This window comes from Ranitomeya imitator, chromosome 2 (genome assembly GCF_032444005.1).
Source record: "Ranitomeya imitator isolate aRanImi1 chromosome 2, aRanImi1.pri, whole genome shotgun sequence".
Lineage (NCBI taxonomy): Eukaryota > Metazoa > Chordata > Amphibia > Anura > Dendrobatidae > Ranitomeya > Ranitomeya imitator.
Genome location: NC_091283.1, coordinates 67,495,078 through 67,511,688, shown reverse-complemented (window position 1 = coordinate 67,511,688; position 16,611 = coordinate 67,495,078). Strand labels below are relative to the sequence as shown.

The 16,611-nt window shown below is 44.4% G+C and overlaps 1 protein-coding gene across 4 annotated transcripts in view; it reads left to right on the top strand.

Moving 5' to 3' along the window:
* The window catches only part of LRCH2 (leucine rich repeats and calponin homology domain containing 2), a 106,289-nt gene that overhangs the window by 65,261 nt on the left and 24,417 nt on the right, over positions 1 to 16,611 (top strand). The window contains exons 11-16 of one of the 4 annotated variants that reach the window (XM_069746906.1): positions 2,190 to 2,297; positions 4,581 to 4,658; positions 9,399 to 9,444; positions 13,061 to 13,171; positions 14,773 to 14,817; positions 16,550 to 16,600. In XM_069746906.1, coding sequence (XP_069603007.1) covers positions 2,190 to 2,297; positions 4,581 to 4,658; positions 9,399 to 9,444; positions 13,061 to 13,171; positions 14,773 to 14,817; positions 16,550 to 16,600 — 439 coding nt within the window. The remainder of the gene's footprint in view (positions 1 to 2,189; positions 2,298 to 4,580; positions 4,659 to 9,398; positions 9,445 to 13,060; positions 13,172 to 14,772; positions 14,818 to 16,549; positions 16,601 to 16,611) is intronic. The other 3 variants (XM_069746907.1, XM_069746908.1, XM_069746909.1) reach the window with 3 other exon arrangements.

Sequence of the window (16,611 nt, the reverse complement as noted above, 5' to 3'; positions counted from 1 at the left end):
CTATCGCGCAGCGCAGCGCTCCCCTCCCCGTATACTTACTTGATCCTGGCGCTGCGTCCCTGCTTCTTCCCCGGTGCTGCATCTTCTTCCTGTAGTGAGCGGGCAGCGTTACCGCTCATATACAGTAATGAATATGTGGCTCCACCTCTATGGGAGGTGGAGCGCATATTCATTACTGTAATGAGCGGTACCATGTGACCGTTCAATACAGGAAGAAGCTGCAGCTCCGGGGAAGAAGCAGGAACGTCCAGGGACCGCGCCGGGACCAGGTAAGTATAATTACACAGCCCCCCGCTCCCCCTCCCGTGCCGACCCCCGGGTATGACTCGAGTATAAGCCGAGAGGGGGACTTTCAGCCCAAAAAAATGGGATGAAAATCTCGGCTTATACTCGAGTATATACAGTACATACATACATACATACATACATACATACATACATACATACATACATACATCTCTCTCACACACACTGACACACACACTGACACACCGTGTTTTGCGGATTATAAGAGGCACTCCAAAATTTGAGGAGAAAAATTGGAAAAAAAAAACCCTTTCCTTTAATAAAATGGTGTCTTTTCTTACAATCCATGTGTGTTATTCCTTACCGGGGGTGGTGGCTGTAGTGAAGCAGGGTCCCAGGGTTGCTGCTGGCAGAGGCAGGAGTGGGGCGATGCTGTGGACCCCAGACTGGGAGAAAGGGGTGTTTGGATGTTCGACGCTCTGGGTGTTCGGGGATCTCATCTCCATCTTTGCATGCGCTGCCCCGGCAGTCATTTTCCCAGAGTCCACCGCAGTGTAAACCTTGGAAGTACGGGGGTTCCAGGCTTTAACAACATGTTGGAGGAGCCCCCGCACCACTGAACACCCGCAGTGGCGCACCTCCAAACATCTCATCCCGGCCTGCAGCAACGCGCCACTCTTACCTCCTCCCAGCGATCCTGGGACCCTGCTCCCCTGTGGCCGTTAAAGTATATTCGAATTATAAGACGCACCCCCATTTTCCCCCAAAATTTGAGGGGAATAAAGTGTCTAATAATATGAAAAATCCGGTATATAATATCTATATATCTGATCTCTATATCAGGTAAAAAAAAAAAAATATATATATATATGAAATTGTCACTGGGGAAAAAAAAGGACAAAGATTGATTTTGGTAGCTGAACAAATGCACTCGCAGATACGTAAAAACTGTGACTGGTTATTTAAGATCAAAACACGATCTGTTAGGGTTAGATCTGGCTAAGAAAGTCGCTGAGAAACGCTGACTGCAGCTTATCTCTGCTGAAGACAAAAGGATCGGGCATTGAAATTCCGACTGCTCGTCCGTCCTTTTCCCTGACGTCTCCTGTAGGGGCTTTCACAGTGTTCTGGAACCTGTTTGTTGTCCCGTCGGGGCTTACGTCCGAACCCCCATAATGGTGCTGACAAAACAAACGGGTTCTTTGTCGTGCATCATTATCTGCTGTGTGCTCCTCCATCTATGTAGTAGAGCTGTAATTTTTTTTTTTTTGTACCATTTTGGAGTACGTACAATGTTTTAATGGGAGGAGTGGTGACCAAAAAGTGACTTTTCTGGAGCTTTTATTTTATGGATTTATAACCAGTAACTAAACATCTGGATAAATCATTCTTCTATGGATGTGGCAACACTGACAACTTATTTTTTTTTTTTTTTTTTTTAACCGATTTCTGGATTAGGATTTTTGTTTCCACTTTCTACATAGTACTTGACCCCTTCAGGAACTAAAAAAAAAATCGCCTACATTGAAAGTAATGATCTCCTATGAAGAGGAGCAGCAGGATGGCAGTGCCTGCCATGGTAAACCATTAGCCCTGCTGGGCAAGGCCAGCCAAAGCGTATGCGTAAACCATTTACATTCCTGGCTGGCTGTGGGGTCCTCTTGCTTTGGGTGCCAGACTCTCGGGGTGGTCCGTTCCTTACCCCTGTGCAGTTTTTGCTGAGACTACCGCCTTTACCCCCCAGGGGTTTGCAGGCTTTTGTTTGCACATGTATATTTGATCTTCCTTTTTCAGAGACCTCCATGGAGTCTGTATAACCTGTATAACACATTTTATGGGCTTTGCATTTCTGTATATTTGCAAAACATTATTTCCGCTGCAGCGACGCGAATCAACCAATCCTGTCCGGGAGCGTGATTTTCTTGTGTTTTTTTTCATGTCAGGATTCAGAAGGAGCAGTTGTTAGAAGAGGAAGAAGAGGATGAAATAAAGGAAGTAACAGACCTGAGGAAAATAGCAGCACAATTACTACAGCAAGAAAAGCACAACAGGTAGCACGCCCTTTTACACTGCAGGATGTGTGTGATCAATAGCCTGTGCTTTATAGAGCTATTTTTACATTTATGTACCCACACCAAAGCTGCAAACCGTAATATCGGAACCACATAATGCCACCACCAAGGACTGATATTGCCGGCCACATAACGTATGTAATCTACCAACCAGTGACGCCCGGGCGTGACCACAAATGGTTAAAAAAAGAAAGTACAATCTTTATTCACAGAAATAATAAACCACATGCAAAGCCAGGGGAGCAATGGCGACATCTGCTGGCCAAACTAGAGTATGACATAAGTAAGCTGCAGAGGATCCGTTAAATCTTTCCACTCTGGAATTCTTGGGTTGGAATGTATCTCCGATCAGGCGACCTGGTGTCAGACTCCCTTTTTAAAGCCATTTTATTATATTATAGGACTGCATAATCAGAATTAGCATGCATTTAGAACTTGTATTGCTTCATGCATGTGCAAGTGAGATGTCAGCAGTCGCAGATCATCAAGAGGTCACGCAAATCGACATAGTAAGGAGAACACACCATGTCGCACTGCCTTGATTCTGGGAATAGTGCCCTATGCCAACCATTGAGTGTCGGCACCCCCTCTGCCTGCTTACACCACTAAAATAATACAGGATCTTGTAAATGCCTAATAATTACTATTACAGTCATCTGAACATGGGAAGTCAAGGAAAATACGGGGCCCATAGACCCCCCCACTCCCTAAAATATACAAAAAAATATCAATTTACTAAATGACAGAAAACACTGCAGAATATATCAAGAAGGGTATGATAAAAATCAGGATGAAAGGTGAAGACTGGAGCATAAAGGGGCACACCGAGGGGCAGCAAGAGTCATGAGGATATGCATATACTATAGCTGTGAATATTGCAATAGCCGTACTAAATATACACGTATATAACTGCGCAGGGCCTGTGAATATATGGAGATCAAGGCATGGATCTCCGTGCTGACCACACACAGCAGCCATGAAAATGCTAAAACCGTGTGCACTGCATGTCAACCATATTATTGCTTACCTATTACTCTGTGCCAAGAGGTGGGCCCGCAACCCCGAGGCGCGTTTTCCTCGAGGTGGTTGTTACTCTAACATGTGCAAGGAGCCTGTTCACATTTAGTGCGAGGTACGTTTTAAAACCACAAAACAGGTATTTAATGATGCCGCTTGGCCGAGCTGTAGCCCCTAATGGTTGGGCGTAGTACAATTATGCCCAGTCTCTTTCTGTAGTTCTCACATGTGCTCGATCCGTAGATGACAATGTCGTGATGTTAACAGCCCCATACCCAGATACTCCTCACATTTATTCAGTAAAGTAGGGGTAAGATACATTTGGAGTTGAGCTTTATTGAGTGATTCTCAAAACCGTAAGTTATATCCTTCCCCTATAACTTACTGATCACTGGGGGTCCTACACCTGGGAAACCCCAGTAATTTTGAGAATGGGGTTTTGTACCCTGCTTTCTCCTGCAGTCCCATGTGAGGTTTCTCCTCTGTTCAAGATGGGGTCTGAATCCAGAGATCTGTTCTTGTATCCCTGGGGGTAGCAGTGGTCGGACCCCCCCCAATGATCAATATTTTTTTATTTTTTTATGGTTTAGAACTCCAATATTGGCACTGCATGCCATCTTCGCAGGTCTGTAAAGGCTACGGATACTTTTGGGGGCTTGTGAGTTTGGTTTGAACATATTGTTTTCTCCTGCATATGTATCACGTGACAAGCTGCAGAATTCCTTTCACTAGCAGATCCCTGTCTCCATCCCCGATCTCTTCTCTCCTGATTGGTTTCATAGGCTGATTTATGTTCAGATCAGAGCTGAGATTTGCTGTGCTCATAAATCTGTTTAAAGAACCGTCCAGGAGAGGAGAGATAAGGGTACAGACCGGCGTTGTCACAGTGTAATGGATCTGCTCGTGGCATTCTGCAGCTTGCTGTGTATTGTGCTGTATAGAAGCTGCACAAGCAAAACTGATGGAAATGTTTTATTCCAGCCTGAACAATTAGTAATAAAAAATGGATGCATTTTAGTATTAGAAAAATGCAAGAATTTTCCCCCTAAAAGTCTCATTACCCTTAATAACTATTTAACACTACTCTGACTTCTTCTGCTCTCCGCTGTCTGTAGAATAGACATTTAATCTTAATCTGTTTCTTCCCTTTCCTGACAAAACTAACAACTCTCCACTTTCCTAACTCTCTCCTCCTGCCTTCTTCGTCTTTGGGTTTGGTTGGTTTGATTGATTCTTGTGGAACAGACGGAGGCCATTAAGTTATAGAACGTCATTCAGTGAAAAGCTCTTCCAGAGGACGAGAGCCGCGGGGCGGGTGTCAAGGTATCTAATGCTTAGCGATTTACTAGGGGTGAACTCCGGTGTTGAACGCATTATTGTGCCATTTTACATCACCTTCATTTTACCTGGCGGTCTTACGAAGACAACTTATATGTGCAATTGGGGCATTTGGCCATAATAAAGGACTTGGTGGATGGGATGCCCCATGATATGTGCCAAAAAGGAGAGCCACTGTGTCTTGTTCTGACGGATTTAAAGGGGTGGTCCATTACTCGGCCAATTCCCTCTCAATTACAATATTCCCCCATCTAAAAGAAAAAAACAGTATGTACTCCGATCCGGTGCCATGCCAGTGATGGCGGCACCAGGACTCGTGTGACTCTGTCAGCTGCCGCTTATGTTGAGCTCTACTTTTATTGCTTTTGGATGAAACTGACATCTGAAAGAAGTGAGAAGTGCTGTCCTCTGACTTCTTCCAAATGTCAGTTTCGTCCGAAGCGTGTGAGTGTGGCCCCTACTTCCAAATTGCTGTTATCTTATAACCATCGCTTTTTATTGCATGCCGTCTCACAGGGGATTTCTTAAGGTACCATCACATTCAGCGACGCTGCAGCGATATAGACAACGATCCGACCTAAACTAGATCGCTGGAGCGTCGCTGTTAGGTCGCTGTAGATGTCAAACACAGCAGCTCCAGAACGATGCAGGAGCGATCCAGTGACGCACTTATTGTTCTCGCTGGTTGTTCGCTCCATGAAAAAACATTGCTGGCATCGTTGCTTTTGCTGTCAAACATGACGAATCACACCAACCTGACGACCAAATAAAGTTCTGGACTTCTAGCTCCGACCAGCGATGTCGCAGCAGGATCCTGTCAAACACAGCGAGATCGCTATCCAGGACGCTGCAACGTCACGGATCGTTGTCGTTCTCGTTGTAAAGTTGCTCAGCATGAAGGTACCTTTAGCTTCCGTTCTCTTTGTATGTTTTGTATACTTTTCTGCCCAATGATCACAAAAGTACTCTCTGAGCAATTCCTTTATTGGCTAACCAGAAAATATGTCTGCAGCTTTCAGAGCACAGAGGTTCCTTTTTCAGGCAGGATTACAAATAGATTAATAAGAAAAAAGCACAATATTTAAGGGATATTACAGCAGGACATTAGTTCATGAGGTGGGAGAGGCGAAGCCTCCTAAAAATAAGCCAAGGAAATCAAATCGGGCATTTTCTTACAAATGAAGAGGCAGTGGGAATGATGATCTTGGTTATCTGGAGTCCGTCTGGTGGAGATGTGAATTGTATCCATGTAGTGAATCATAAATCCAGGTGTTAACTTGAGTCCTAGTGTCAAAGAATAAAACTTCTTTATCTGTTTGAATTCCCAAATTTTTAGTATTAAGAGTTTTAAGTCTGTCATACAATGTCCAGGTCCAGAGAAAAGTTTTCCCACAGGCGTGGGACTAACAAAGGGACTAACATTCTGTCCCACAAAAGAGCTTGATATGGCTCAGTTTTGTAGTGATATTGAGGAATTCTTCCACAGATTGTGACTTTTTTGTTAACTTATTTATAATCCTGCCTGAAGAAGGAGCCTCTGTGCTCTCCAAGCTGCAAACATATTATTTTCTGGTTAGCCAATAAAGGAATCACTCCGAGAATACTTTTGTCATTATTGGGCAGAAAAGTATTCACATCGATTTTTCTGGCTAACCCAGTGCCACAGTATAATTTGTTATTGTACGTTATGTTTTGTATATGCTCACAATGATAAGGCACTTTTTTAGAGACTCCAGCTGCATGTTAGACTTCCAGAACCGCAGTAATTCACCGTGGTGTAGAGTTTACTAAAAGCTGAAGTTTGTTTAGTTTTCTTTAGTGCTCTGATACATGTTAAGAACCCCTTTTTTTTTATTTTTTGATCAAGGACATCCCATCCCCCATCAACATAGTGTCTCCCAGCAGCTGGCTCAGAGTCACCATATTGATGCTGAGGACAGAGAAGACCCCTGATCCACATAGCACAGAATGGACCAGAACTGACAAGCTCAAGTGATCCAACAGCCCAAGCCTCCCATAGTAGCTAGCATTACAGGTGTGCGCCACAGCACCCAGCAAATGCTGAAGTTGTCCTGCAGGAATATTGCTCCATGACTGCATAGCGTCTTGCCTTACCGCCAGGGATGTGGAGTTAGTAAGCCAAAAAACCTACTCCAATGCCTCAACTTCTGACTCCACAGCACTTGTCACTACTGAGCATGTGAATAAAGTGCAGCACAGATTCATCTCTAGTACAAGCAGAGATCCTTGGATCAGGAACAGAACAGACATTTATAGGACATATCAGAACTCTGACTCCACCCCACTGCCGCACTACTGAGCATGTGCATTAAGCACAGATTCATCTCCACTATAACTCCACAGCACTGGTCACTACTGAGCATGTACATAAAGTGCAGCACAGATTCATCTCCACTAGACTCCACAGCACTGGTCACTACTGAGCATGTACATAAAGTGCAGCACAGATTCATCTCCACTAGACTCCACAGCACTGGTCACTACTGAACATGTACATAAAGTGCAGCACAGATTCATCTCCACTAGACTCCACAGCACTGGTCACTACTGAGCATGTACATAAAGTGCAGCACAGATTCATCTCATCTACGACTCCACAGCACTGGTCAATACTGGGCATGTACATAAAGTGCAGCACAGATTCATCTCAAGATCTCAAGTACAAGCCGAGATCCTTAGATCAGGAACAGAACAGACATTTATAGGACATTTCATAACTTTCCAAAATTCTTCTGAAAACATTTACAGCACATCCTGCATTGTACTACTCTACCCTATTTATTATATATTTCAGTAGTCGGTCCATTTTATATCGACTCCAACTCTGACTCCACAGCCCTGCTTGCCTCATGTTGGAGGTGCTGACATGATATAACCATCCACAGGTATTGGAGGACACAGGATGCGCCAAGAAAAACATTCCCCTCACAATTATTCCACATCCTCCAGCCTGAGCCATCAATTCATGATTCTTGTGCCAAATTGTGACCCTCATGATAGTTCCCCTGGCCAAGCAATGTATTGCCACTGCTCAGTGCTCCAGTTATTGCCCTCTCAGCCTCTGTCTCCATAGATGGCCATGGCACTGGCCACCTGATAAAGCCCATCTTTGCTAAGGATTAGTGATCTGCGCTGTAGAGCGTTGCATTTGGCGCAGTTTGCCTCATTGGATCAATTCTGGAAACGATGCTTGCGGCTACTCTAGAGCAGGGGTCCCCAACTCCAGTCCTCAAGGCCCACCAACATTTCATGTTTTCAGGATTTCCTTAGTCTTGCCCAGGTAATAATTGCATCACCTGTGCAATGCAAAGGAAATCCTGAAAACATGACCTGTTGGTGGGCCTTGAGGACTGGAGTTGGGGACCTCTGCTCTAGAGCACATGACCCGAGTCCCGTCTGATCACTCAGTTTTCCCAGTCTGACGTGGTTTCACGCTAACCCTAACTCACGCACTCGCTCTTTCCATTGTTGTGATGATCTCCGGGGTCTCGTGTCCTAATTCCATTCAGGAGAATTCCGCTAGTGAAAAAGGCAAATGTCTCTAATAAAGTGACCAGTCGGGTATTTGTCACTTTTACCGTTTTTTTTTTTTTCCATTTCAAATCTGCTATTTCCAACTCCAGAGCGGCCAGAGGTAAGCGGTGAATGGAGCCAGAACCGTGCAGATCCATCGGAGAAATGCAGATCCGGTGCTATTAATTTCTGTAGGAGCGCGGCGGCCGTCGTCGGCCGTGGCGCAGTCTACAGAGCGACGCTGCTCGGCTCCATTGACGCTTACATCTAGCTGTCACCAGAGATGAATGGGTGTCAGACCCAACCAATCTCAGTGACGGCCTAGGCTTGGGCAACACATGTAAAGATCCTGGAACTTATGAAGCTTGTTGCTGTAAATGTTGCTGGGTGGGTTATGGACTGTGTCCTTATAACATTACAGCTATGCATGTAGCCCTCTTCTTCCGCTCAACTTTTCAGAAACATACTAGGAATATCCTTAGGCTGCATTCACAATGCCTCCTCCACGGTGCATATTTTTGCCGCAATTGTGGCAGTGCCGCATCATCAACAGTTAAAAAAATAAATAAATAAAAAATGATGGAAACTGATGCAGTTCTACCACAATCGCTACAAATAAAACAAAAATGAAACCCCTCGCGCTGCGGCTGCAATGTATCAAAGCAGCCTAATTAAGAAAAATGCATTCTGCGGATACCTGTATTCACCAGCAGGTGGCAGTATTGTGCCATGTGAAGCGATGTTTTCTCATGCTGCTGCTCTCCATGTGGCAGGCAGTCTGCTGTGTGAGGCTGGGGCGGACATATCACTGGTGCAACCTGCACCGCCGCTCAGGGGCCCAAGAGGGAAGAGGGGCCACTGCCACCTCCAAAGCAGGAGCAGCTGTGCATTATGAGTTATTGGATTGCAGACTACTCTCTGTGTCTGCCAGTGGTGTAAGGCACACCGTATACCTGAAAGTCTAGTATAATTGTTCACTGCTATTATGGCTTCTAATACTGATTTGTTCAATTGTATTGCTCATAGAACAGATGTTATCGGTGGAAAATCCCAGATAATTGCAGGCGGTTTTGCATTCTAAATCTGCTTCATCTAATTGTGCAACGGTTTATGATGCGTTTTTTTCTGTCGTCTATAGGTATTCTGACTTTACCAGATGTATACATTTACACCCTGTTTCTATATTTTCAGTTGTTCTTCAGGGGATCACTCCCAATTATCTCCATGCAATTGGCAGGTAAAACCTTTTAATTCTTAATACACTTCTTAGTAGTTTTCTTCCTTTATGAATCTGAGGAGCTAAAATTTAGATACGAGTTAAGAAATAAAAGTTTCTACTTTTGCGCTGCTCAGATGTGAAGGAGGTGCGCACTGGAGCCCTGCAGGGGACGGAGGCATACAGTAATACCGCAGTGAATGACAGTGGGGTCCTAATCCTGCTCTGTACAATATGGAGGCTTGATACTGCATTGTGCCTGAGCTCTAGGGAAAGTGGGCTCCTATACAGGTCCTTCTCAAAAAATTAGCATATAGTGTTAAATTTCATTATTTACCATAATGTAATGATTACAATTAAACTTTCATATATTATAGATTCATTATCCACCAACTGAAATTTGTCAGGTCTTTTATTGTTTTAATACTCATGATTTTGGCATACAACTCCTGATAACCCAAAAAACCTGTCTCAATAAATTAGCATATTTCACCCATCCAATCAAATAAAAGTGTTTTTTAATAACAAACCAAAAAACCATCAAATAATAATGTTCAGTTATGCACTCAATACTTGGTCGGGAATCCTTTGGCAGAAATGACTGCTTCAATGCGGCGTGGCATGGAGGCAATCAGCCTGTGACACTGCTGAGATGTTATGGAGGCCCAGGATGCTTCAATAGCGGCCTTAAGCTCATCCAGAGTGTTGGGTCTTGCGTCTCTCAACTTTCTCTTCACAATATCCCACAGATTCTCTATGGGGTTCAGGTCAGGAGAGTTGGCAGGCCAATTGAGCACAGTAATACCATGGTCAGTAAACCATTTACCAGTGGTTTTGGCACTGTGAGCAGGTGCCAGGTCGTGCTGAAAAATGAAATCTTCATCACCATAAAGCATTTCAGCCGATGGAAGCATGAAGTGCTCCAAAATCTCCTGATAGCTAGCTGCATTAACCCTGCCCTTGATGAAACACAGTGGACCAACACCAGCAGCTGACATGGCACCCCACACCATCACTGACTGTGGGTACTTGACACTGGACTTCAGGCATTTTGGCATTTCCTTCTCCCCAGTCTTCCTCCAGACTCTGGCACCTTGATTTCCGAATGACATGCAAAATTTGCTTTCATCAGAAAAAAGTACTTGAGACCACTTAGCAACAGTCCAGTGCTGCTTCTCTGTAGCCCAGGTCAGGCGCCTCTGCCGCTGTTTATGGTTCAAAAGTGGCTTTACCTGGGGAATGCGGCACCTGTAGCCCATTTCCTGCACACGCCTGTGCACGGTGGCTCTGGATGTTTCCACACCAGACTCAGTCCACTGCTTCCTCAGGTTCCCCAAGGTCTGGAATCGGTCCTTCTCCACAATCTTCCTCAGGGTCCGGTCTCCTCTTCTCGTTGTACAGCGTTTTCTGCCACATTGTTTCCTTCCAACAGACTTACCATTGAGGTGCCTTGATACAGCACTCTGGGAACAGCCTATTTGTTGAGAAATTTCTTTCTGGGTCTTACCCTCTTGCTTGAGGGTGTCAATGATGGCCTTCTTGACATCTGTCAGGTCGCTAGTCTTACCCATGATGGGGGTTTTGAGTAATGAACCAGGCAGGGAGTTTATAAAAGCCTCAGGTATCTTTTGCATGTGTTTAGAGTTAATTAGTTGATTCAGAAGATTAGGGTAATAGGTCGTTTAGAGAACCTTTTCTTGATATGCTAATTTATTGAGACAGGTTTTTTGGGTTATCAGGAGTTGTATGCCAAAATCATCAGTATTAAAACAATAAAAGACCTGACAAATTTCAGTTGGTGGATAATGAATCTATAATATATGAAAGTTTAATTGTAATCATTACATTATGGTAAATAATGAAATTTAACACTATATGCTAATTTTTTGAGAAGGACCTGTATGTCATAGAATAGCATCAGTCCCGATGTTTTGTTGGGTTGCACTCAGATTGAAAATACGGTCGTCTGCTCCTGACTTACACTATATACTATACTATACGTGTGTGTGTGTGTGTATGTACATGTATATAATATGTATGTGTATATATTTTGCTCAAAAAATAAAGGGAACACTTAACAGAATATAACTCCAAGTAAATCAAACTTCTGTGAAATCAAACTGTCCACTTAGGAAGCAACACTGATTGACAATCAATTTCACATGCTTTTGTGCAAATGGAATAGACAACAGATGGAAATTATTGGCAATTATCAAGACACAATCAATAAAGGAGTGGTTCTGCAGGTTGGGACCACAGACCACATCTCAGTACCAATGCTTTCTGGTTCATGTTTTGGTCACTTTTGAATGTTGGTTGTGCTTTCACACTCATGGTAGCATGAGACGGACTCTACAACCCACACAAGTGGCTTAGGTAGTGCAGCTCATCCAGGATGGCACATCAATGTGAGCTGTGGCAGGAAGGTTTGCTGTCTGTCAGCATAGTGTCCAGAGGCTGGAGGCCCTACCAGGAGACAGGCCAGTACACCAGGAGACGTGGAGGGAGCCATAGGAGGACAACAACCCAGCAGCAGGACCGCTAGCTCAGCCTTTGTGCAAGGAGGAACAGGAGGAGCACTGCCAGAGCCCTGCAAAATAACCTCAAGCAGGCCACAAATGTGCATGTGTCTGCACAAACATTGAAACCGACTCCATGAGGGTGGTCTGAGTGCCTGACGTCCACAGATGAGAGTTGTGCTTACAGCCCAGCACCATGCAAGATGCTTTGCATTTGCCACAGAACACCAGGATTGGCAAATTCACCACTGGCGCCCTGTGCTCTTCACAGATGAAAGCAGGTTCACACTGAGCACATGTGAAAGATGAGACAGAGTCTGGTGACGCCGTGGAGAACGTTCTGCTGCCTGCAACATCTTTCAGCATGACCGGTTTGGCAGTGGGTCAGTAATGGTGTGGGGTGGCATTTCTTTGGAGGGCCGCACAGCCCACCATGTGCTTGCCAGAGATAGCCTGACAGCCATTAGGTACCGAGATGAGATCCTCAGACCCCTTGTGAGACCATATGCTGGTGCGGTTGGCCTGGGTTCCTCCTAATGCAGGGCAATGCCAGACCTCATGTGGCTGGAGTGTGTCAGCAGTTCCTGCAAGATGAAGGCATTGAAGCTATGGACTGGCCCGCCCGTTCCCCCGACCTGAATCCGATTGAGCACATCTGGGACATCATGTCTCGCTCCATCCACCAATGTCACGTTGCACCACAGACTGTCCAGGAGTTGGCAGATGCTTTAGTCCAGGTCTGGGAGGAGATCCCTCATGAGACCATCCACCGACTCATCAGGAGCATGCCCAGGCATTGTAGGGAGATCATATAGGCACGGGAAGGCCACACACACTACTGAGCATCATTTCCTTGTCTTGAGGCATTTCCACTGAAGTTGGACAGGCCTGTAATTTGATTTTCCACTTATATTTTGAGTATCGTTCCAAATCCAGGCCTCCGATTGTTACTACATTTTATTTCCGTTGATGATTTTTGTGTGATTTTGTGGTCAGCACATTCAACTTTGTACAGAACAAAGTATTCAATGAGAATACTTCATTCATTCAGATCTAGGATGTGTTTGAGTGTTCTCTTTATTTTTTGACCAGTGTGTGTATATATTATATTTTTGTAGGATGGGGAGAAGGACCGGATTAATGAGCAAGGATGGCCGTCCGCAGAGTGCGCAGTGTGGCAAGCAGAGGAGAGGCGGCGATCCAAACAGACCAGGAGAGAGTACTTCAAGGTAACCGGACATGCGGCTCATCAGGATGTGTACAGCGGTGTCTATCAGGATTGTTGGGGTCTTGCACTCTGGATTTATACACACGGATTTGAGTCCGTCTTCATATACTTGCGTTTCACCGTTTGTGTACAGCCCGTGATTTTCGCTCCCGCAGCGCCTCTACAAACCCAAACTAGCAGCATTGTTTGTGTTTATAAGGATATTACTGAAATCTATACACGGACCATGAGAAGTGTGAATCCAGACATTTATAGCCTTGTTCTCATTTCCTCTTCTCTTCTGTCCTGAAGAAGGTCCCCGTTGCATGCAATGATGTTGTCTTTCGGACATCCATTTACAAACTTAAATCATAGTGATTGTCTAACAAATTTGGATCCGTTTACTGGCGGATGAGGCAGATTTTAATTAGATTAGTCTGTTATTATTTTGATTGGTCAAACATCTATCAGCTGTACTTAATAGTGATATGTAAAACTTTTCAGGATTCCATAAAATGCGCCACAGTTTAAGGAGCGAAAAAGGCTAAGTTCACATTTGCGTATGTGTCCACAGCGTATCGTCTGCATACGCAAACTCATACAAAAGCATGCTCACACCTGCACATGATCTTGCGCATGACGCAAACAAAAACGCTGCGTTTAAATGCATTTTGCCTTGCGTTTGCGGTTTTTATGCGCATGGTGGGGGCGGTGACGTAATTTTCTGGACATGCGCAGTCTAAAGTTCGTCATTGCGTACCAATGCGTTCCCATAGTCACTAATGCATTGTTTTGATGTAATCGTCCGCATGCAAATGTTGCTCTTGCACCTCAAAGCTACGCATCCACAAGCGAACGCATGCAAAAACATTTCACTGTGTACACTATGTTAAAGATATGTCCTCATGCAGATCGATGTGGATCGTACGCTGTGCACACAGGCGCAAATGTGAACCCGGCCTAAGATGTCATGTGATCCTAGAGAAATGGAGGTAATACGTTTTTGGCACATATCAATGTTAAGAGTTGCCAAGGCTTGGGACTCAAGTCTGTGTCTGCAGACAGGTGAGTGCTCGCAGCGTGCACAGAACCGCTGTCAGGATTCTCAGGATTGCAGCTAGAAATGTCCGTCCCCTCTCAGCTCCCCTGTATTGAGCAAGGTCCTGCACGTCTAGTTGGCACATGACCGTATATGCAAATCGCATACTTGTGGTTACGCGCCCACCCGCTGCCGATACCGAAGAATCCTGACAGCGTGCACTGTGAGATTACACTAGTTTGCAGTCACATGGAATGACTGCAGACTTGAACCCCAAGCTTGGGCCACCCATTAAAGGTAATGTTTCGAAAAAATACATTTAAAATTTGGAACACACAAAATTCCCACAAACACTGTTTTGGGAGATTAATCTAAAATTGAAAATTAATGGGCATAGACATCAGAAAACATTTTTATTCAGGAAAAAAACATCCTCTTGTCAATTTTGAGAATGGAATGTGTGAATAGACAATGCAGTATTATTCACAAAACATCTCTAAGTTTATGTATCTTATAACAACCACGTCTCTGACCTTTTGAACAATATATCTAATTCTGTCATTTATTTTTTTTTTTTTCCACAGTACAAATCTTCTCGAAAGTGTTCAACCGGAAATGACAATGATGAGGTGAGACGCCAAGGACGGTCTTTTTTTTTTTCCTCCATATTCTGCCTGTTCTGATTTTCGCACTAGATCCACATGAAATGCATGTGCTCGATCACTTAATCCATTGCTTCTTCTATACTTGCTTTTCCTTTTAATACACAGACATTTCTCTATTGTGTTTTTAAAGGTTACGCCCAGACTAATATCTGTGTAAATCAGGGTATCCACCTCGTGTTATCGCTAGTGCATGCCGTCTCTTCCTACACGGTGGGGGTTTGAGTGTCAGGATCCCCATTTAACTTCAGATTTAAAGGGGCTGTCTGGTCTATAATGAAAAGCTTGCAGTCACTGTGTGTCTGCAGACTTGTGACTCCCACCAGCGAACACACTGTGCGCTGCAAGGATTCGCTGATTTCTGAGTCAGGAACAGCAGTGCCGTATGTCAGGGGTCCCCAACTCCAGTCCTCAAGGCCCACCAACATGTCATGTTTTCAGGATTTCCTTAGTCTTGCCCAGGTAATAATTGCATCACCTGTGCAATGCAAAGGAAATCCTGAAAACATGACCTGTTGGTGGGCCTTGAGGACTGGAGTTGGGGACCCCTGCCGTATGTGATATGCATAAATGGCTTCTGCCCAGGAGTATGCATGTAGCATTTTTCACTGGCGTTCCCTGCTCAGACACCGGTGAATCCTTGCAGCGCGTGCACTGGGGAAGGGGGGATTCAAAAGTCTACAGTGACTGCAGACCTTTTTAATTTTCGACCGGACAACCTCTTTAAGGAGGCCTTTTTAAGTGGTCTCAAACTGAATATGCAACCATTTCTTTAAATGGTCTTTAAACCGTTTTTAAAAGGAACCTGACTCCTCCGAAAACGTTATTTACCTGCAAATATAGCGTTAATCTGCATATATAATATGGAAGATCTCCTAGCGATCACCACCCAATAGTTCAGACTTAAAGGGTAACGCTACTTTTCAAGAAACTTTTCAGAATAATCTGTCCAGTGTGTATACATGAGGGATTACAATGGTTCTGGCCATCATGTGACTTCTGTCCTGTATTCTCCCCAGTTTTCTCGATCTGTGACTTCCATTCCACTGTTTGCTTGGGGGGCAGGAGATGAGCTGCAGTGATTCCTCCCATAGAGAGCACAGCACAGATAGGGGACGTTCTACAGCAGAGCTGAGGTGTCTTGATCTGTATCCAGCTCTGCTGTGAGGTTAAACACTTATTACAAAGCTCTGCACAATGTGTTTTTTTTTTTCTGTTTGCTCCTCACTCCTCATCCCTCCGTTCTCCATAGAGGATAGTGGGCTGTGTCACATCACACCTGTAGTCCATCTCCTCTGAGCAAGGAGGACTTGAGCTACTATTTCACCGTGGACGAGTTCAGGAGGGAGGGAAGAAGGGTCTGATAAATGAAGAAAGAACATGGCTTCTCTGATAAGATGCATTACAAAGTTTCTTATCGACGCCCGTACTACTGATTTATGCAAAGTTTGTCGAAAGTACAGTTTTCTTTTAAAAATGGGGATTGTCTCAACTTGTGAAGAAATGTAGGAGAAATCGTATAATGTCCGGAGATGGTGTTAATCCTCATGTATCCACACAGCAGCCTATTCTGAAATGTTACCTGAACTGATGGCTAGATACAAGTCCGTATGAAATCAGGGGTTTCTACCTGTAAGGTTTGTATACAGAATTATTTCATTTTAACTTTTTTTTTTTTTTTTTCTCATTTCATTTTTAGCAAAACAGTGATAGTGCAAATGTGTCACCCTCATCTCCTGTCTCATCAGAGGTACATCTTGT